This window comes from Actinia tenebrosa, unplaced genomic scaffold (genome assembly GCF_029948245.1).
Source record: "Actinia tenebrosa isolate PJP-AT-01 unplaced genomic scaffold, QUT_ActTen_1.0 PGA_scaffold2__45_contigs__length_23673736, whole genome shotgun sequence".
Taxonomy (NCBI): domain Eukaryota; kingdom Metazoa; phylum Cnidaria; class Anthozoa; order Actiniaria; family Actiniidae; genus Actinia; species Actinia tenebrosa.
The window spans coordinates 22,137,642-22,160,819 of NW_028292579.1; the positions used below are offsets into that span (position 1 = coordinate 22,137,642).

General features: G+C 39.2%; 1 protein-coding gene and 1 long non-coding RNA gene across 2 annotated transcripts; one reads left to right on the forward strand and one right to left on the reverse strand.

Annotated features, from left to right (window-relative positions):
* The first annotated feature begins 1,774 nt into the window (after positions 1-1,774).
* LOC116298116 (uncharacterized) lies at positions 1,775-4,256 on the forward strand. Its single transcript, XM_031706483.2, has 2 exons — positions 1,775-1,865; positions 3,100-4,256. The coding sequence occupies exon 2, from the start codon at positions 3,192-3,194 to the stop codon at positions 4,023-4,025; it is 834 nt and encodes a 277-aa protein (XP_031562343.1). The 5' UTR covers positions 1,775-1,865; positions 3,100-3,191; the 3' UTR covers positions 4,026-4,256.
* Positions 4,257-17,042: 12,786 nt separating this feature from the next.
* Positions 17,043-19,802, reverse strand: LOC148909613 (uncharacterized). The gene is made up of 2 exons (XR_016120401.1): positions 19,573-19,802; positions 17,043-18,507 (listed from the first exon to the last, which is right to left on the reverse strand). It is a non-coding gene; the product is annotated as an uncharacterized LOC148909613 (long non-coding RNA).
* Positions 19,803-23,178: the final 3,376 nt, after the last annotated feature.

The following is a 23,178-nucleotide window of genomic DNA, read 5'->3' on the forward strand; positions in this document are numbered from 1 at the left end:
ATTATCATAGTAATAATTATTCTATATTACCTTGTCTCGCATTCTTTCTTTTTGCCCCCTCCCCCCCCTATTCTATGCACCCAATTGCATCATGTTTTAACATCAAGAATTTCATTTGAAGAATTTCATGACTTACAGCCGATTCTGCTCATTGCCAAGTGCTTCAGATAACTGGATAAAAAAGTCATTTTCAAGGAATTTGCAAGTGGTCTCAAATATTTATTTTATTTTATTTATTTATTTAGCTATCCCCGTGAGAGCAGGGACGCCATAATGGTCGGTTCGCCTACTTTGCATATACAGTAAAATTTTAATTTGCGAACTACACTGATGCTGTGGTATGACATTAGGTACAAACTGCTTAGCACTGGCGCGCAAAACTTCCACAAGGATGAGAGCTGATAATGCGAGCAGAGTTTCGAGGCTTTTACTCTGGGTGATCCGATTTTTCTTCCTCCTCTCCGCAACACGCTAAATTCAAATTCGATCTGTGAGATAGCCGCGTCCTGACTTAGATCAGCCCAGAGGTTGTTTTAGGAGTGGATCTTTGTTTTAGCAGTCCCCTGACTTTGATCAGCCCAGAGGTTGTTTCGGGTTATTAATAAAGTTTGAAGATTTATAATCAGGTTCACTGACTCTTTTACCCCCTCTAATATATCGTTAGCATGAAGCACCGATGTCTGCCCGGAACGGCCATTTTAAGAGTGTTCAATTTATACATGTTATTCAGAAGCGAAAGTAATAATCCCGCGTGCCGAGGGTCCGGAAAAATAACCTCTTCCGCGCGTACTGTAAACATAAATAAACCCATTCTAGATTGTTGTGTTTTCAAACCTCCGTTGGTCTTCAGACTCTTAACTTCCCAGGAAAAAAATAATTGGTTGATATTTTTCTTATAGGAAATTAATTTTCTCAAAGCGATGATCGCATAAATTCTTGACCACTGCTACAAAATTCTGTCTCTACCAGCAAGAAGCGATTCTGCGTTTAACCATAGTTAACTATGGTTTAACTCAGACTCTTGCTTTATTGAAATTATTAAAACGATGACACATGCCCAAAAAATTGCATTTATTCGTTAAATACTAATGATATAAATACTGTACAACACTTAATCGATATTTGCAAGTACTTTTCAAGTCAGTCTCTACCAGCGAAAAACGATTCGGCATTGAACTAAGACCTCTGCTTTTAAAAGGGAAATTAAACGATGCCACTTGCGAAAAAATTCCATTTATTCGTTAAACTCTGTTTAAAATCACAAGGATTTAAGAGAACGCTTAGGCCCCGTCCAGACTATGCCGGATAAATTTAAATCCGAATTTTTATTTATTCGGTTCCATTTCGAAAGTTCGTTTTCGGTGAAGAATTGTTCCGGATTCGCCCGTACTAGTGTGGACGGTAGGCCTAACTGAATAAATAAAAATTCGAATTCAAATTCATTCGGTATAGTGTGGACGGGGCCTTAATCGACATTTACAAGTATTTTTCAAGTCTATGACTGAAAGAATTAGCTCTATTTCACATGTTGAAGCATATTGGGTCCGGTTGACACTCACGCAATTACTGACCATCATTTTTGTTTATATTTTTCTATATGTAAAAGAAACTCATTCCGCAGTCGGTTTTTGCACCGCTCACAGCAAGAGGTTCGCTTGTTTATACGATCCTTTTGTCACCAGCCAAAACCTATTAATCATTCGTAAAAAGAATTACTTTCCCGGCCGCATTTGTATAATTCATGAATTCATGACTTTAAGGCAGCTGTCTTATCAGTGTGCTCTACACTCTATCCATCCGCTAGATTCCGCAAGTGACACATCAAAATTACCTCGCGGAATTAGGAACGATTTTGGACAAAAAATGTGAGTATTACAAGACAAATGTTTGCAGAAGGATTTGAGATGAATATTGCGCAATTCTGTTGACATTTTGTGTTTAATTTGTTGACGGATTTAAGTTTGAATATGACATTTACAGTGACTTTCATTTTTTGTGAACTGAAGTGAATTATTTTCCACAAACGTCTTTAAAATATATGATGTGACAAAAACGTTACTAGCGTGAAAATATTTTAAAATTGCAGTGAAGAGGAATTCCAAACTTAAAAACCCGCATTTGAAATATTTTACTGCCACTCTGAAAAAAGTATATTTATCAGTCGAGCTGATCGATTAGATTTTAGGTGTTCATCGTAAATGGATGACAATATCAAAATTTTTGAAAGTAATGTATAGAGACTCAGGAATATATTAATGATAAAGTCGATAAAGATAATAATGTTCAAAAACTCTGTCAATGAAATGATATATTTTTCTAAAGTATCTGTTTCGTGTTTATTTATTTTGATGTTTAAAATCTTACAGCTTTCAGTTGCCAGGAAACCAGAATGAGACACTTTATATCTATGCATATGTTAGTTCTAATAATATGATAGAACATACTGGACCCCTTTTAAAGTTATCCTAGATCATGATATAGGAAAATACAAAAGAAATGGTCTAATTCAGTCTACATCGAGGAAAAAGTCCGCTTTTTCTTTTAAAGAAAGTTTGTATTTTCCTGCTGCGTTTGTTTAAAATTCAAGAGATTTTTAAAAAGGGTTTAAAGCAATAGACATGATTGAACTCTTTCGCTTGCGCACGCATAACGTTGCAAATAAAACTAGATAGGTTTCGTTCCGATTTTAATGTTCATAGTATTAATTTAATCGAAGTCGATGGCAGAAAAAGAAACCATCCTCTTGAATTGGATAGACAAAAAATAAGACATTTGATAAGTATATAGTCGTATTCATAGTCGTATCATATCTGTTCAGCCAAAGAGTACTAGTACCAGTACGAATCTTATCTTTCGCATCATCAAATTGCTCTTGAAGTGACTTCCATTCCCATTAAGTCTTGAAACATCCTACTCTCATTAAGACATCCCATTTTCCATTGCCGGTGACCTGCCTAAATCCCATTTCTATTTTCCATTTCCCAGTGGATGAAATTCCATTTTCCCAGCACAAATAATATTACACTCCATGATCATGGAAACTAATCTATAGTCAAAAACTTAACTCAACTTATCGATTTTCTTCTTCTTTTTCGACAGAGAAAAATGACTTTCTGAATTGAGTTCATAATAAATGAGTTTCCTAAATACCAGCCAATATTTCAACATCCATCCAACATTGAAGCCAAAATATGGCAAACGTCAATGACATTAATTCCACAAAACGACAGCCTTCAAAGAGCGACGCTTCAGCTGCTTCTCAAAATGATGTTCCCAAACCCAGACTGCTTGCCTGTAGTAAAATGGAGGTACATAAGAAGGAAGTCGACAATAAAAGGTTGAAGATACGACAAAAGTATGGTAAGATTACTAGTGAACTCGAGACTAGACCAAGGACATTCGTCACCAAGGTGCAAATCAAGTCCAAAAAGCCGGCGTTTGAAGACGACAAAATAAGAGTTAAATGGGAGCACAAGATTCAAAATCCTCCGTCAATTTCATCATCACAGGAATTCCAGTCAAAGTCAGAGACTGAAAATGAGAGTGGCGAAACTCCCGCCAAAAATGCTACCAGTGATTTCCCAAAAAATCGTTTGATTCCTTCAGCAGAAGATTCGATTGATTTGCTTTGGGCTGATGAATATTGCCCTGTGCAGGAGAAACAGGAGTACTTAGAAATAAACAAACTAATTCATCACTTGTCTCGAAGACAGAGAGAATCGTCAACTCTGCTAAGCAAGATTCCTCAACGACCAACTGCAAGTTTCGCAAGGCCAACTAAGGGAGAGATTTCACTATGGATGAAAAGTGCAGCAAATAAGAGTAACGCCAAAAATCCCTTTTTAACAGGACCACGTGATCAGGACTCCATTAGACCGCGTTCGAGAGCCTGGTCATTACCGCTATATCGCTTTCATTCCCCCTCGACTGAAAGTATGCGATTTGAACAAAGCCAATGTCAATGCCAATGTCTTGAGATTCGAAGGCCTTCTAGTGTTCCGATCAAGCAAATTTCGCCAAGATGAAGCCTGAAAAAAAATCATTCGGGGAATTTTAAAAACTTAAGGTGGCTCGACCTGTTTTTGCTCTTGGCGTGCCTTTGGATGTTTGGTCGGGAAATGCATTGAAGTACATGATCTGATTTCGATCATCATGCCTTCCTTTTCCATATTGTATTTCTATGAATTGTGTGCATTACGTATTTGACCATGAGTATATCGACACGTAATATCAATAAAAAAGGTAGTAGATGTTCAGACGTACTAGAAGTTCAATAATCAAAAATATGAAAAGGGTAAGAGTCTGTCATCGAAATTTAATGTTTAAGAACCAAACTAGGCCTTCACCGGTGAGACCCGATGGTGGTGAATCCAGAGGAGTGAGTACGAGGACATTTTTTCATGCGCAAAATAAGCCTCAATAGATCTCTTTAGCTTGGGCGCAATCCTTTACGCATCTCAGATCACGTGCCATTCCCTAAAGTATCATTTCTTGGGGTTATCGCTTGCGCACGACGAGACACATATATATGGACACAACTGAAACAAAGAATCTTATGTTAAAGAGAATGACACGTGGTTTGATGTAATAATTGTTTCCGGTCCGGTATGCTTCTTCTGTTAATTTTTATGATATTCTTCTCTAGTTTAGGAGTCTATTTTTTTAGTATTATTTAAATCTTGGTTCTTTTGATATAAATAATCCGAAGGTAAAGCTACATGCGAGCTTGAGCATGGTCAATGCTAGACATCATCCCACATCGAACATTGAGATTCCAGTTACCGATATAGATCCCTCAATCTGGGGGATAAAACAATAGTTTCCAATTCTTAGCAAATCGGAATTCTTTTGTTTTGTCTCTCAGATCGAGCTGCTTCGACGTCACATGCAAGGGGTCTATAAATAGCTGATTTAAGCTTTATCGAATAAGAACGCGTTTGTACGATGTCCGGAAGTAAGTTTTGCGTAACGTTCGTAAGCAGATGACGTAAGACGATTGATAAACGTTTAATTATTGAGCTGCTAACATCTAAGTGAGCGAGTAAGCGAGCGAGTGGGTGAGTGATACATTTTCATATTCAAACCCCTCACAATAACTCGTTTCTACGCTACGCGTATGCACGATTAAAGACTCTGCCCTCGGTCTTGAAAACGGACCTCGGATAAATAACATATACATGTATTCTCCACAGTCTGGGCTATTTATATTTACACCCTAACCCTAATGACGCTTCACGCCTAAACTGCCACAATCCGTTTGAAAATCTCTTTTCATATTCAAATGTTAAAACTCCTCTGAGAATACCAACAAAATAGTGAAAACTAGCACACACAAAAAAGCTACCAAAAAGGATCGTGGAAGTTCAGTGTAATCTTACCATCTACCACTAGTGGGTGGACAGCATAATACCTAACAGGTTTTGCAACCCAATTGATAAGGCAGTCGATAGATCGAGTTAGAATTTAGTTTTGAAGTTGATTTTCGAGTTTGAATAATGTACTGTACTTGCATATAATGACCCCAGTGCATGATGGGAGCCTGAGAACTTCCGGGATATGCTTCGCTTGTCACGCAGAAAGGTTTCAGTATGAGGCCCGGGGGGTTGCCGCCCTATAGGGTATAATTTTTCGGCTTTTGGTTCTGGAGTAGGGTATCATTTTTTGACGTTTGGTCTGGGATAGGGTATCATTTTTGTCTGGGATAGGGTTAACGATTTGGTTGTTTTTGTCTGGCGAATAGACCAAATTCCGAACTCGCACCGATGTGAGGCTTAAGTTGTGAACAAAGGAATCTGGCGTGATTCGTGACTTTTGAATCACGCCAGATTACTTTGAGTCACGCCAGATCCCTTTGTTCACAACTTAAGCCTCACATCGGTGCGAGTTCGGAATTTGGTCTATAGGCTACGCTTTCCAGTGGCGGATCTAGGGGTGGGTTTTGGGGGTTGCAACCCCCCCTATGAGAGCCATCGTGATTTATTATCATTATTATTATTATTATTATTATTATTATTATTATTATTATTATTATTATTTCATGACAACACCAACAGCATCGCGAGTTTTATTAAAACAGGGGTGCCGAACACATTTTGCTCGCTTTTTTTTCTATACGCCGTGTGTGGACCTGAAAGAACCATGCTCGCCTGCAACAATAATCATTTTCATAAGACCTACTTCAGTTTTTTGGAACCCTGTGCTACTTTCCCGCCAAACGAGTACCTCAATCAATGCTACAACCCCCCTTTGAAAAAATCCTGGATCCGCCCCTGCTTTTTGCCGGCACAAAAACAATAAAAACGTTAGTAAGTATTGATTGCAATCTATTGAATAACCACCATTTCCGTCATTTAGTCTGGGATAGGGTGTACAATTCTTAGTTTTAGTCTGGGGTAGGGTATGTAAAATCAAATTTTTAGGTCTGGGATAGGGTCAGGGTTTTGAGGTCCTGGCAGCACACCCCTACCCAAGTTGGGATGGTAGAACCCCCCAGGCTACGTGCTAAATGTCCAGTCATTTGTGACAGGCACGTAGCCTCGTACCGAAACCTTTGTGCGTGACAAGCGAAGCATATCTCGGAAGTGAGCTATTCAAGGGACCGTAGGGATCCCACTACCACTGAAGATAAAAGAGATCCATAAAAAATAATTACTTGATTTTTCTGGTTGTCTGTTCTTGGATTAATTTGTGTATTTCAAACCTCCATATATTTGTTATAGAATTATATCAATCTATGGTTAAAATGCAGTATTTGGAAATAGATGAAATACATCTTAGAAGAGGGCACATATGCATAGATGCTACAGCACTTTCTTGTCCAACATTCACTTATTCTTGCAAGAGCAGATCCAGGCGCCAGTTCAGGAAGGGGGGTTGTGATCCTGTGCATGGACATTGGCAATGATAGATGTGAATAATTGTCCAAGTTGTTTTTTACAAAAAATATTTACAGATCTTTATCATTGCAAGGTCTTTGTGCTCTTAATTTTTGTTGTTTAATCCCAAGATTAAATTTTGCCACAGGTTTAAAGTAATTTTGTATGCAGTATAATACATTCAAGAACCCCTACCCCTCTCAAGAATACCTCATGACACCAGCCTTATCCATGAGCTAGTTATTTTCCAATAAAGCACCCTATGATATAACTTTACATTTCCCTGAATCTCTCTATAGTGATCATGACAGTTTAGATGATAAAAATGTAAAAGCTAAAAAAAATAGTAATAATAAAGTGGAAGCACATTTCACTTTGTCTCAATGCAGCTTTATATTTATGATCAGTGGACCTTACGAGCTGCATCAATCAGCTGATAAAAGTCTTTGAATCTCATTATCTGCCCATAATGGTGGTCAAACACTGATCACCATGTGCTGTCAGCCAGAAAGAATTCTATTGAAAAAACTTGTGTTTCATCTGACATTCTACACGAGACACGAAATGATGTCAAGTGAAACCCAGTGAAGAAATTTAAGGAGGTAATATAGAGGTTTTGCACCATAATACTCACACACCCATGCCAATAATACAGCTTGGGTTGTCTGTAGTTAGATGGCAGAACAATAAAATCCCTTAACTCTTAGGAATAAAATTCTTTATGTTAAACAATTGTATTGTTCCTGCCATCTAACATGGCTGCCGTCACATGATGGTGTAAAAACCTAAATAACCTATAATAATTTTTAAAGAACACTAAAGAGCACACCATGGAATTCATGAAACAAAACAGAAAATGTATTGCAATAATAGCAGTTATAGCAACTATTTCTCAATGATCGGGTAATATTTCGAGGCTTTATTTCACGTTTCAATGATTTTATTGAAATTTTTGATGAATCTCCATACATTTCCTTATAACAGGACACCACAGAAACCAAGCTTGGGCTACCTGTGCTATGACGTGACGTCACGTTCATTATCCCAACGTGTAGCTTGGACTCCTTGCAGCTTGTCAAAAATCAAAAGAACATATAAAATTGGACGGGAATTAGAAAGATAATTGAAAATGTCATTTAAAATATTAAAACAAAATAACTTAATAATGAATGATCGAGTTAAGAAATAAGGGATTGGATTTAAAGGTTTAAATGTATGAACGTTTCGCTTGACCTGTCCCATATGACGTCTTTGGGAAGATCTCTGCGAGCTGTTCACATGTTTACTCTTAGCCATAGCTCACAACGACTGAACAGAAAGCTAGGAAACAGGGACAAGGCCTTGAACCCAGCATGTAAGAAAACTTACGACTGAGCTCTCTTTCGCTTTCAAAATCAGCCATCAGTGAGGAGCTTCAAGCGATCTTGCTTCTCCTCTCACTAGGAATTCCCTCGCATTACCTGCTTGAATGGAATGACTTCCCCGTGCGATGAAAGCAGGCCAAAACACCGCTCAGTGTGCAATGAAAGTCATTCAAAGTACTATCAATGAGATCGATAGATGTCCTTAGGGTTAGAAAGCTGCATATAATACAGCGAGATCAAAGGAATAAAGCAGCAAGAGAACGTAACAAATTGGCGCAAAGGTTTATATACTGAATGGTCTTGAGGATGGACCAATCAGATGACTAGTTTCATGTTGGGTCAGGTCACACCTATATATAAAAAGGGCATTGAATATTCGAAGGGTAACTATCGACCCATTACTACCTTAGCTGCCTTTGGTAATATCTTTGAACGAGTCATTGCAGGTCAGTTAAATAATTTCTTTTGTGACAAGCTGTCCCAGTTTTTGTCAGCTTATCGTAAGCATTATAGCTGCGAGACTACTTTGCTTAATTTATTAGAAGAGTTTAGGAGTGGTCTGGACAAGCAGCATTTTGCATCTATTATTGGTATTGATTTGTCCAGGGCATTTGACAGCTTGCCACATGACTTACTTCTAGCTAAACTTGCTGCTTATGGTTTATCCTTTAATAGTTGTTCACTTATAGGGAATTATCTTACGGATCGTTTTCAGAGAGTTAAATTGGGTGACCAGTTTTCTGATTGGAGCCCACTTATCAGAGGAATTCCTCAAGGGTCTGTATTAGGCCCTCTCCTCTTCAATATTTTCCTCAATGATTTGTTATTATCTGAGCTTCAGTCTAAGGTTAGTTCATATGCTGATGATACCCAGATCTTTGATGTTAGTAATGATGTTTCTCTACTACATAGGCATCTGCAGTCTGATCTTCTCACTGCTCATTCGTGGTTCTGCTCCAACGGCCTCATGATGAATCCTGATAAATGTACTACCATGTGGCTAGGCAAGAGCAAGGGCATAAACACACCTTGTTTTTCCATTGGTAGTGAGGTGGTCAGTCTTGCAGATGATGTCAAGTTACTAGGTGTAACTATCGATAGAGATTTAAAATTCAGCAAACACATTACAGAGATAGCACGGAAGGTTGGCAAGCAAATTCAAGTCTTACAAAGACATAAGAAACTAATTAATACTGACGCCAAAGTCAAATTATATAATGCCTATTTTTTACCTCATTTAGATTATTGTTCTATTGTATGGCATCATTGCGGGAGAGGTAATTCAACCAAATTAGAAAAACTTAATGAACGCGCTTTGCGTTTTATTTATAATGATCATAAAAGCACATATGAGGAATTATTGTTGCGTATTAATCATCCTACTTTGTATAATAGGAGAATGCACAATATTTTAATATTAGTATTTAAGGCTCTGCACGGACTGGTTCCTGAATATATTTCTAAGTTATTTACACTACGTAATTGTAGCATTAATTTACGGGGTGATAACATTCTTATAGTACCTAGAGTAAACACCACTAGTTATGGTCTTCATTCCTTGGCTTATCAGGGTAGTAAGTTATGGAATTCTCTTCCAAACAACATGAGACTGTTGCACGAATTAAGTAAATTTAAATCGGAAATTTCCAAAGTCAAATTTGATATTGACTGTTGTACCTTTTGTAGAGGATAATTCCATTTTAATTTTATTTTACATATATACATATATTTATTTCATTGTTTACATCCATATTTTTATATTAGCATTATGTAATTTTAATTTTTAGTTTAGGTTATTTATAACTTGGAGATATTAGCATGTACTTGCTATCTTGTAATTCAAGTATAAATAAAGTTATTGTATTGTATTGTATTTGTATGTCTCACTTAAATTTCCGGAAAATATCCGGGCATTTTTACGGAAAATACCCGAGTGTATACCGACTGAGCTAATAAACGAATATTCCCCGACTTTCATTACATTTTAAGTGCAAATCACCACATTACAATGTAAAATGTAAATATCTTATACCTGGTATCTAAAATGCTTTCCTGTTTGTTTTTTCTTAGCGCAAACAGGTAAGGTACCTGTGATTGTAGATTCCAAATATTATTAAGTCTTTCCCTTCGGGCTTCCTCCGGTTTTCAGCTTTACTGTGAAACAAACTGATTTGAAGATATTCGTTAACATTTTTTTTTGTCAATGAATTTATGTAATTATTAAAAATTATCGGTTAATGCAGCTTAATTCTTTGGAAATGATCTTATAACGTAAAATCAAAGGAAACCATTTCACTGTTTACATAAGTTTGGTGTACGTTGTGCTATCATCAATTATAGAAATTACTAAGATAAATGACAAAGATAGTCATATATATAATTGCACAAAAGCTATTGGCCCTTATATCAAAGCCGAGTGGTAGTGATAAAAAATGCATAATAAAAGATACAATTAAAAATCTGAGCTCCACCCCTTATTACATCATGTCGCATACCTATGTTAAAGACCCATTGCCACTTACCGTGATGCATCACAATTTGTTTACATTTTGAATCGTGTCACCACTGAAAAAACAATTCTAACCTTTTGAATAAACTCTTAAAAGAATGTAAAAGAATCATTATTGTGCCTTAGTGCTATGTCGGTAAAGGATTTAATATGAAGTTATTATTCAATATATGAATCTTTGAATTTCATGGACCACGAAATTCATCTGTGACCGCGGTGCATCACGGTAAGTGGCAATGGGTCTTTAAGTGCTTTTAACATAAAGCATTTTAATTCCCATGAGGGGCAGTCTTATCGGAGTCGTAATTAAGATTACTGTTCTCTTTTTCACTATTGAAAGATTAGGAATTCAACCAAGCCAGTTATCAGAATTGTTATACTGTAGAATGATCAGCTCGTATTATAAACTAACACCTAAAACGCTATAAATGATAGCGGTAATCATAGGCAGTCATGCCGTAGTTAAAGACAAAAGCACTATTTAGAACTGCCAGCAGGTTATGACTCAGGATGGACGATGACGACAGGATTTACCTAATTTACCTTACTTCTATTACCTTTTTTGCATTACTACGTCTTATTTCTGCCATTACTTCGATGAGACCGCCCAACAATCCTTACCTTTAGGAAGGTATTCATCTTCTTGTCCATGTTCTGGCACAATTACGTCTTTTGATTACATCTGTAGTACCACCTTTGTACCAACAACTGACTCTAAGGCAACGACTTCTACCTAATTTTTACGGGTATAACCTCGCGGGGTGTGACCTCTTTACTCTGATAGCCCATCAACGGTATCTATTTTGGCTGAGTACTGGAGAAACACCCGAAACATTCCTTGACATCGTTTTTCAGATTACCCCAAGAATGAACCCTATTACCCGGCAAGGCGACCCAAGGCTTCGATTAAGAAGTTTTAAACTGGATATCGTCAACCGTGTTCTACTTAACTTGTCTTCATATGGCTGCGAAAATACCCCTTCCTCGACACTCTTGCATTGCTATTTGATGTTAGCCCACAAAAAATATCTGCATTACTTTATCAAGGTTTAGGTGTCTTCTGGCATCATTTTCGTTCTCGCGTAACCTGGCCCAGTAACCAAGAAAGGAATCATATGCGCAATACATGGACCTCTTTCCCTAATGTAGTTGGCTGCATTGATGTAACATCTCAATTCAAGTTCCTTTAACCGAGCTTCAGAGAGGCTTTTACAGTGGACATAGACATTTCCACCTCATGAACACTCAAATGATATGCGATATTTCTGGCCACATTCGATTTCTCCAGACTGGATTTTTAGGTAGCACACATGATTCCCAAAGCTTCCGTTTAATGAATCCAATAGGGACTGGGATGGCGCTTGATTTCCCGCCAAACTTATTTCTTTTAGCGGACAAAGACTATGCAGATATCCCACCTCTTTTAATTCCATACAAAGGAAATCAGATCCGTTGCATTCGTAACCAAAGACAAGGAAGAAAAGCTAGACGCTTTAACCGTGAACTTTCGCGAAAACGCATGAAAATAGAACATGTTTTTAAATATCTAAAAGATTATAATTGTATTTCTGGAATATGGCGGCATCGGAGGTGGTCATGAACTAAAATTAAATAAGAGAAGTGTTTTGAGAGAGCTTTGTTATGAGAACAACTGTTATAAAAAAAGTGAACTCGGCCTTTATGTGGTTCTCTCATTGTCATATAATCCCCCTTGCTTGCAAAAATCTCGGCTAACTCTAAAACAATAGCTAGGGTGTCAAAGAATTACCATACCTAAGGTCAAGAAATGTACATTAGCATGTATAAGGTACCTGTGCGGAAAAACTCTATTGAACGGCTTATCATGATTTATCAGTAAAGAATACACGTGTTTAGGTCTAGCAGGTTGGGCATGGGATACCGGCCCAACGACACAAAGAACGCGTGACTACAAATAAGATCAAATGTAAGCAATCACCATGACAACAATCCTAACTAGTGAAAATTACCATAAAAGGGAGTCATTAAAGCCATTTTGTTTAATTGGTTTCAATAAAACTTCAGTGTCTTACGTACAGCACTCTACCGAAAGACGTCAATAATGAGGTCATGATCGGCCGTCATGGAAGAAAATCTAAAATAAGGTGAGCCTTTCCCTTTTTATTCGATTGACAGCTAGAACACGAAACAATGGTTTCAAGTCGAGGGTGAAATTAATGAATGAAGAAATCAAGTTCAGTCTCGACTTCAAACCATTGTTTCGTGGTCATACAAGTGAATTCTGGAAAAGTCTATTACAAAGAAAGAAATGAAAATGGGCACATACGAATTTAAAATGTAATTTTTATTTTGGATAGATAATAAGGTATCCATGCAAGAGGGCTAGGGCTGAAATCAGAGTTTTCAATTCTGTTTTTTTTTTAACACTCTTAACCTCGTTACACATGCATGCATAGCAACGGTAACTAAGGGGAGTGAGAAAAAGACTGGTTATGAGGCGTGATTTCTCACACGATTGTGATCAGCTCCATGAATAACCAAAATTTCATTTTTATCCAGACCGGTAGTTTTAAGAAACGGGCGTTCTAATTATCTGAGCTAAGACTTCTTCGAACTGAATTAGAATGTACGTCAAATAAATCCCATTCTTAAAGAATGCGCAAATGAAATATGTAAATGACGTATCATTGTCGTAAGTGAAGAAAAGCCTTCCTTATCAAGGCATTTCCTATAAAAAGAGAAAATAATTTCACTCTAAACTTCAGTTTGTAAAGATTACTTCGTACGATCTAATCCTACGAAGAGTACTATTTAACAATTCTCATCGAGATACGTTTATACTCGGCGATGGAAAGGAAGAAAACCAGTGCTCCAGGTATAAAAGTTAAAGGAATACGAAAGGCCGTTCCTGTCGCCAAAAGTAAAGACAATAGTACAAATGATAGTAGCGACAACGGTTTGGTCTGTGACAAGAATACGGCCGTAGTTACTGACAGTCAAACCAAGAAAGAACCCCAGAAACGCAGACAAAAAAGAATGAAATTAAAAATAAAAAAAGTAGAGCCTGCCAGCGACAACGAAAAACAGACACTCCAATCACCAGGTAATAAGGACGAAGACGCCATCAGTCCAAAATGCACAACCTCCAAGAAAAAGAAAGAAGGCGCAAATGGTCTGCAGTTTCCTGTAAAATCCCCGTTACCAAAAATACCTGACAAAACACGAACAGATGCTTCAAGCCCACAACCAAGAGCCGACTCCATGGATCCCAAATTGGCATGCGAAAAAGAGAGAGGGTCCCTTTCACCACAGTCACCTGGAAGAAAGAAGGGGTTCGTTCAGGACCCCATTTACCTTAAGAGTGCTCCATCTTCGCCCACAATCCCCGAACGCTCACTCCACTCGTCTACTAATGAGGGCAATCCAAGCAACAAGAGATTGCCGATAAAATCATCATCAAGTAGTCCCATTCGGAGAAGACACGGTTTCGCTTGTAACACGAAAGATGACAAACAAGACTCGAGTGAGAGTCGCCGAGAGGCTCTCTGCAGTACGACTGATATGTTTTGTACCGAGCGAAGAGTGGTTCGCATAGTAAGGAAAAAATTCTAATACCAAGATACCTCCAAGATCCTGTAAAAAGAACTTATAAACAACACTATTCTATCGTTTTTCCTGTTACGAATCGTCTAAAGTCAGTACCAGTATTTAACAATTATTCGCCAAAGGCGAAGCGAATATCGGGGAATAATAACCGAAAAGAAGTTGAGGTCATTATTCCCAATATTCTCTGAGCCTGAGGTGAATATTTATTTAGTATAAATACATAGGTGATTCTTTCAGCAAAAAAAAAAAAAAAAAAAAAAAAAAAAAAAAAAAAAAAAAAAGAAGAAGAAGAAGATAAAAGACGCATTTAAAATTAGGGGCAGCAACAAAGCGGCTGGCCGCCATTTTGGATATTATCGCTGGAGGTGATTATCGTGTGATAATCTGAGTTTCTCGACCACAATCAGCGCGCGAGATTTTCAATAAACACCTGTGTATTTATACTATAGAACGAGTAGTATGAAAGAACTAATCATAATTGGTGAACTTTCCTAAAATTCGAATTCAACTTCCATTTCTGTTTTTGTAAATACCATTTCCCAGGACTAGTCCTCATAGCCGCCATTTTACTTAAATTCGAAGTACTTTTTGTCCATAATCGTCGTTATTTAATTATCTGTTATTTATGCATAGTACCATAGATGCCAATGTCGATTAAGCACCACGCAGTTATCTCAGTTGGTAAGAGCATGCGGAAGGGGACCAAAACATTCAGCACGTTAAGTTAGAAGAAGGTGCTCGCTGCCTTTGTAACTACATATCTCGGTAGACCACGTTAATGGCGGTCCCGTCCCTAATCAACTATGAAACGTTAAATGAAGAGGACCACAATTTTATCAGTTCGATTATTGTCAAGTTTCATCCCGTATAAACAAAGTTGATTTATTTAATTTAATTTAATAATTTATCGATGTGACTTTTTCTTGGCTTTGCTAGTAAATGAATTACATTGACATGACGATTATTAGGCATTAAAGTTAAAGTTAACATTAACTAGTAAATATATTTGTATTTAATTAATTAATTTATATATGTGAATTCTTTTCTTTTGTATTTTTCTTGGCTTTGCTAAAATGAATGACATTGACATGACGATTCTTCGGCATTAAAGTTGAAGTTAACATTAACTAGTAAATATATTTGTAATTAATTAATTTATTTATTTATATATGTGAATTCTTTTCTTTTGTATTTTTCTTGGCTTTGCTAAAATGAATGACATTGACATGACGATTCTTCGGCATTAAAGTTGAAGTTAACATACTAGTAAATATATGTGTAAGTTTAAGCATGTTGCGGTCCAATTCATTGTTAGGGACTCAGTTGCATCAAAGAGTGTTAAAGAAGACGTAAAGAATCAGTTGTTGGATACCATTCGATAATATACAATTATGCATCGTCAAGCGTTTGGCGCCACGGTGTGTTACATTTGCTCATGCGCACTACATTTACCCGGTCAAAAACTGGTTTCGTTCGTCCACAATCGTGGAGGCAGTGTATCAAAGGAAACGCTCTACATCGGCAGTCCCCCTCCTCCCCGCCTAAAAGGAGAGTAAAAGGAGAAACTGCTAGCAGGGAAATTTGAATAAAAAGTAAGTATACAACAATTAACTATCTAACAGTACTTAGTATATTCTTTCAGATGAAATACACTAAAACTAACGAATAATGTGGTTAAATGTAATTTAGGCTAAGTTAGACTCGAGGTCAATGACATCTCGCAGTAGCGTTGTCCGGACGCATACCGCTATCTCCGCTGTCAACGCATTTATTACCTCACGCGATCGTTGATCGACTCAGCTAGCAAGTTGTTTATAGCATGTCGCAATCTATTCTAGTCGATCTCTGTGGCCTGTATGAGATATGGATCATAGCTATCATTACGAAATACGATAAGACGCTACACACGTGATCACGCTAGCTTAATGCCAACCACGCGAACCTTTATTCGCCATCGCTATCTATCGCTAGCACTTGCTATACGACGCTATTACGCTATTACGCTACAACACGAGTTTAATTTCCCGCCCGCCATCCCTACCATTGGTACAGTAATACGAATCCTTGTATTCCATTGACTGGTCGCGGTCAATGTGACAGGTGTTCGGTGGGTGGTGACAGGGTGACCATGGTTACCGCTAATTTGTGCCTGGCTCCGCCCATCCCACCGAATATGCACCTAACGCCAAGCTCATCATGAACGATGAGTTTAACTAATTATTAATCCTACTTTAGACAATGTCACTATGACCCACAATGCACTTCGGTCTTGGAATGCACTATTCAACCTCTTTTGAAATAGCTGTATATATTTACCAAAAATTTTTTTTAAAAAGCCCAGCTTTTTCCGTGCTCCGTTCAGTAATAAAGCATGCAAGAATTGGCGTAAGCACGAAGGAAGTGTAAGGAGAAGCACGAGCAGTCTCACACTTATTTATAACTTTGTTTATGAATATTTAATATCATGTGATGCCACTCTTGGGAGTTGATTCTTTCATATGTAAAAATTTTAACATGCTCGTCATAGTCTAAAAGAACAATTATCTAGGGAATGTCATGTGATCTGAAATGGGAGATATGCTAAAAAGTCCATTCTTGTGTATCATACTACATCACGAAAAATGTCAAGGCATGGAATGAAATGGTGGAAGAACAAGCCCAGAAATGAAACCGCACCAACAGAAAATGAGCAATGAGGCAGACAAGAACTGTAGTATGTCAGTTTACAATGTATTTGTTCTGATATTAAGATCAAATTTAATTATTAGTGTTTGAATAATGTGAAGTTGCGCGTATATTAAATTAATCTTGAGATTCCAACTACATGTAAGACAACAGTTGTAAAAAATAAATTCATAAGACAGTTTCTCCAATCATCGTCAGCTTGTAGCCATGATGACTAGCTAATTTTAGGATCAGACATTCCAAGGTTGATGAAAAAATTGGGTCGAGTTTCCAATGCAGTGCATAGTAGGGCTGTTTTAAGGGACGAAATAGCCGCCATCTTGGAAACATGTCATCTAAAACAGCCCCTAAACTCACAGCAATAGACCCTTTTCGAGTTCCAAATGACCGCCGTGTTTCTTGATTACAGACTAATTTACTCAGGCTTATCTCGAATCAGTGTCTAAATATTGACAAATACCAACAGTAAAGTAAAGAATGCACAACTTCAACATTGTTTTAAGGGACGAAATAGACGCCATCTTGGAAACATGTCACCTAAAACAGCCCTTACTAAGGCTTAGCCTCGAATCAGCGTCTAAATATTCACAAATACCAACGGTAAAGTGAAGAATGCACAACTTCAACAATACGGACACTTTGAAACTTGACGGACCTTGACTAGAACACGTGAATATTCTACACAAAACCGAGGCTAACCCTGAGTAAATGAGTCTGTAATCAAGAAACACAGCGGTAATTTAGAACTTGAAAAGCGTCTATTTCACCTCGCTCCAGTTTTCATCAACCTCGGAAGGGCCAATAGTCACTTCTTAAAAACCACCACATATTCAGGGTCTATTTACATTTAAAATGTTGTTGTCATTTAAAAAGTAAAATTACTGGTACAATGTACTCTAATGATCTCATCAAAGCCTTACGAATTCTTTTAAAAAATGCTTAAAAATAAACTATAATTACTATTTTAAGATTATCGGCTTCAATGGGTTTTTTTTATCACACAATGGCCTACACGAGTATAGCAAGGCCTGGTCTGGTAAAATTGTGCTGATCCATTGTCATTCTGATAGTTGACCACCTTATTACTATCGTTATTATAAATTATAATAATCATTTAACTGTAAGTTGTAGCCCGTTTGTATTCAGCAATAATACAGTATTAGTAGTATTTGTGTTCTTCCACAGGGCTTGACGTCATCACTTAATGAATGTTCATCGCTGCTTGAGTCTGAGCATCTCACAAACTTGTTCGAAGTCTCAGCACCCAGTGCCATTCAAATATATGCTGTCACCCACAGGTCTCAATACAGACCACATCCTTTCAAATTAGTAGCTATAATTGTGTCCGTTACTGCATTAAATACAAAATTGATGTTTTGTGTGTCCGTCGCACAAGTCAGGTGAGTGTATATTTCTTTTTCATCGTTTAAGTTCTTTGATTCAAATTGTTTTCTTATATATTTTGCACCATCATCGAATGTGTTCGGTCCTGTAACAACAACAGTATTGACGTCATTATCAAAGAATATAAAGATATAAATATATAAAGATATAAATATAAATATAGAAATATATAAATATAAATATAAACATAAATATATATATATATGGGGACAAAATTGAACAATACACCGAATGGAAACACGGTGAAATATCAATTTCAATAACTATTGTTCTAGACTGACTAGCCTCTCAAACACGCGAAAAAGCTCTTATTTTTCCACGTGAACACGAGGCTAGTCAGTCCAGAGCAGAGCAATAGTTATTCTAATTGGTTGTCATATTTGGATTCAGTGCATGAATGCACCTTTTTTACTCGGTCGCCTTCTTGGTTTGAATAGGATTAGTGGCCCAGAGAGGTGGGAGAGTGGCTGTGCATTGGGAGCATAGTGGCCCAGAGGGGTGGGATAAGTGGGTGTGGAGTGGGGGCGTAGCGGCCCAGAAGGGTGGGAGAGGTGGCTGTGGAGTGGGGGCATAGTGGCCCAGAAGGGTGGTAGAGCTGTGGAGTGGGGGTGTATTGGCCCAGAGGGGTGGGAGGGGGGGCATTGGGGTGGCTGTGCATTGGGGGCATAGTGGTGGCCCAGAGGGGTGGGAGAGGTGGCTGTGGAGTGGGGGCATAGTGGCCCAGAAGGGTGGTAGAGCTGTGGAGTGGGGGTGTATTGGCCCAGAGGGGTGGGAGGGGATGGGGGGGGGGGGGGTTGGGGTGGCTGTGCATTGGGGGCATAGTGGGGTGGGAGAAATGGCTGTTGAGTTGGGGCATAGTGGCTCAGAGGGGTCCTAGAAGTGGCTTTGGAATGGGAGGAAAGAAGGATGGAAAAACGAAAAGTTGGAAGGAACAATGTTTATGACAGTGTGGGGGAGAGAGAGAGAGAGAGATTCATAGCGCTAGGAAGGAAAAAAAGAAAGGAAAGAAAGAAGACCCTTGGGAAAATGACCTGTTAGAACTACTACTGTACATCAATATTAGTCTATCCCATCAGAAGGGGTATACTAAATAAAGACATTGTACTCAATGGATTGACATGTGCCTGTTAAACTCGCTTATTCAACCCACCTGGATAATCAGGAAAGCAAATTGTTAGAGAGAACTTTGTAATTTTCTCTTCAAACAAATCCTTCTTGTTAAGAAATAAAATTACAGATGTATCCAAAAACCATTTATTGTTGATGATGGACTCAAAAAGTTTCAAGCTTTCATCCATACGGTTCTGAAAAAAGTTGATTAAGACAATCAGAAGTCACACAGCATCATTCATTATTCATTTATAGCCACCACTCCCTGTACAGGGCTCTTCAGAGAGGTTACCCCCTCCCCCCCCCCCCCCCCCCCCACACACACACTACCTCTACATTGAATGAAGGAAGAGATTTCATTGAATGAAGGAGGAGATTTTAAGCAAAAACTCAAGGTCATTTTCCAAACCCCATTTTCCCTCATCAACTTTCATGTATTCCTGTTAGTTAGTTCTGTAATTAATAATAACTAGCAGCAGTAAGGCGGACTCGCGAATCGCCGGCATTGCCAAAAATCACAAATCGAAAAACACCAGGGGGGGGGGGGTGGGTTTTTTGGAGCAGTGACGAGGCCCTACAGGGGGTCTTGCGCGATCGGGTGGCAGCGCGAAAAGTCCCTTACTGCTGCTCTGTTGGGTACTGCAAACGGAGGTTAAAATATTCCTTAGATATAGATGGACGCCATCAAGAGCATACGAAACAAAACTGTGCGTAAGCTAAGAACTCAGGTGTTGGATCGCCTGGACGCCGACTTTGCCTTCACAACATTTATGGAGGGAGATACAGATGAGACGATGAACGAAGAAAGAGCAGAAAGAATTATCGACATGATGCCCGAAGGTAACTACCGTTTGGAGTTGACGTTTATAAAGTATTTAGACGGCGAGTGGATAATCGAAAAGGGCCGTAATCCTATTCGGGCGTCAGGTAAGCAAAACCTGTTTGTCTTAAGTGAAAATACGCGCCCGGGAGCGTTAGTAGGCATTGACATGATGTTTTACGAGGTCGCTTACCCAGTTACTGTGGTCATTTACGGTGCGTACGAGATTAAGAAGCCCGACGTTAAGAAGCTCAAACCAATGCGACATCCAGGTAACTGTGTTGCGAAGTTAGTAAGAGAGTTCTTTGAGGACTCCACCCGTGGTAGTAAGTTAACTTTAAAGAGAAGAGAAGCCATCAGGAAATGGGAAAAAGACACACATAAGGCCGGAGCCACCATAGACAACATCAAGAAGTTAGAGACTGCCTTAGAACGCCGCATACACGTAAAAGATATCACTGACGGGTTCATTTACCCAGGTACGCACAAATACGGAGGTAGAGGTGCCCCCATAATCATCTACCAACACAATGGACACGCTTGGCGAGAACTTAGGTTCCCCAAAAAGAAGGAAACTAAGGTCTATAAAGCTTCTCCGTTGATAGAATTAGTCCACGAAAACTCCGTTTGGTTGATGGATTCGGAAGGAAGTCAGTTTATGACGCAGGATGGTACTCTTTACCGCCCCGAAATTGAACACCAACGCATTCAAAGTGCCTGTGAAACCTTAGGGGAAGACTTCTCAGACGAGGTCCTTAGCTCTCGTAGTTTGGACTTCTTAGCCGCAAAGAAGAGGAACGGATGGAAGTCCACGCCTAAGGAATTCGCCGACATAGCCAAAGCCTGTGTAGAGCATGGTCATGGAGGTCTGTGGAACATGGAGTATGACGAAAACGAATACGTCTCCTTAGACATGAAACACTGTTACCCCGCAAGTTTTAAAGGATTGGGGGATTGTAAGGAGTATTATGACCGCTACGGACATCCAGACTCACAGTTCTTTCGTGTGTCCTTAGACGGCAGCTATGACGCCCCAGCTACGGGGTTTGTAAGATTAACCTCATGGAAGTTAGCAAAGGGCTTACACCCCATAATTTACGCGTGGTATGGTAAACATTTACAGGAGAAGGAATGGATTCCCGTGCCGTTGTTAAAGTTCTTTGAAGAGCATAAACTTATGACGTACACCGCCCACGAAGCCATATTGTGTCACTCCTCCTTCACAAAATGGTTACCTGAGCATAACCCCACCGCGCGGGTCGTCATAGGAAAGTTCACTCAGGGCGCAAAAGAAGGCGAAAAACATATGCAGCGACGCTTAATAACGGACGAAGGAGAGTTAAGCTTCCTCGTAAAGCGCGCACATGATGATGGATCGATGGTATCTGTGGAAAAGTGGAACTACTTCGTAGAAGGTCAAAAAGAACATAAGTGGAATGCACTGTGTTACTACCAAGATCACAGACCGCAATATTACCATTTACGCGCCAGTATGTTAGCATATGCGCACATTAACCTCCTTGCGATGCTGCTACGGTTCGACAAAGAGGACATACCACGTGTAGCCACGGATTCCTTGTACGTAAAGCCCGAAGTGTTAGAAAAGATGCAGGAGTTCTACACCGAAGACGAGTTAGCGGAAAGTGGTCAATGGCGCGTTAAAGACGAAGAGATAAAAGCCTGGAGAGAACGTGTGGAATATCATGGTGGACACACAAAAGGCGCCATTACCCCCACAGAAGAGCCATTACCGTTAGTTACGGACCCCATTTCCTACCAACGCTTCTCTTACCTTTACGGAACGGGAGGCAGTGGTAAAACTACCAGGGTTTTGGAACTCTTTCCAAAGATAAAGGTGTTAACGCCAACGCACCGTCTGGAAAGAGAATTAACGGAGATGGGTTACGACGCGCAGACCTACCACAGCTTCTTTCGTTGGAATGGCCAAAAGTGGGTACCTGAAGCCATCCATGACATACCTCCGGTGATACTTTGGGACGAGATTTGCACCATTCCCTTGGAAATACTGCAGGAGTTCGTAGACTTCCTAAAAGGGAAATGCCAGGTGATATTTGCTGGGGATCCATGCCAACCTCCTCCAATAGCCGGAGAAATGCCCCACGAATGGTTAAAAGGAATGGTAGACCACTGTGAAGAAATCAACACCGACTACCGCAGCAAAGACCAAGTACGTAAATTAAAGGCGGAATTAAGGGGCCTTAGCGACGCGGAACAAAACAAGATACTACGTAAGCACATACGAGCGAAGAAATACTAGGACTTCCTTTACGCATGGCATCCAAAGGATTTGGTGCTAAGCAGCAAACGCGCAGCACAGTCTCGCATACAAAAGGATTTGCTAAATATACACCGAGAGCGCTTCCCTACGCATCCCGTACCTGTTTGCTACAAACCCCACGATACCCGCATGCAAAAAAGAGACGTCTGGGTACCTGGTACCGACATCCAACTGCAGAACGCGGTAACGCATGATAAAGCCTGGGTACCCATAGAAAAGGTGGAAAAAATAACCTCCCATCCAGATTGGCGCTTGGGCTATTGCATGACAGTCCACAGCGCGCAAGGGCTTACCATAAAAGAAACCTTATGGATCATAGACCAGCGGCTGTGTTGGAGCAACCTTATCTACACTGCCGTAAGCCGTGTGGAGTATGCCAAACAGTTAAAGAGAGCCTGGGGTCCGCAATTGCGTTACGACCGCACCCCAGAGGACGTAGCCAAAGAGAACATTGCTAAGAAACTCCTTCGCTACAAGCGGCACGACGAAGAAAAAAATATGACGTTCGACCTATGCGTGGACGACGT

What these genes read in the sequence shown, in the direction of transcription:
- LOC116298116 (XM_031706483.2), top strand. Translation starts at nt 3,192, where the DNA reads ATGGCAAACGTCAATGACATTAATTCCACAAAACGACAGCCTTCAAAG.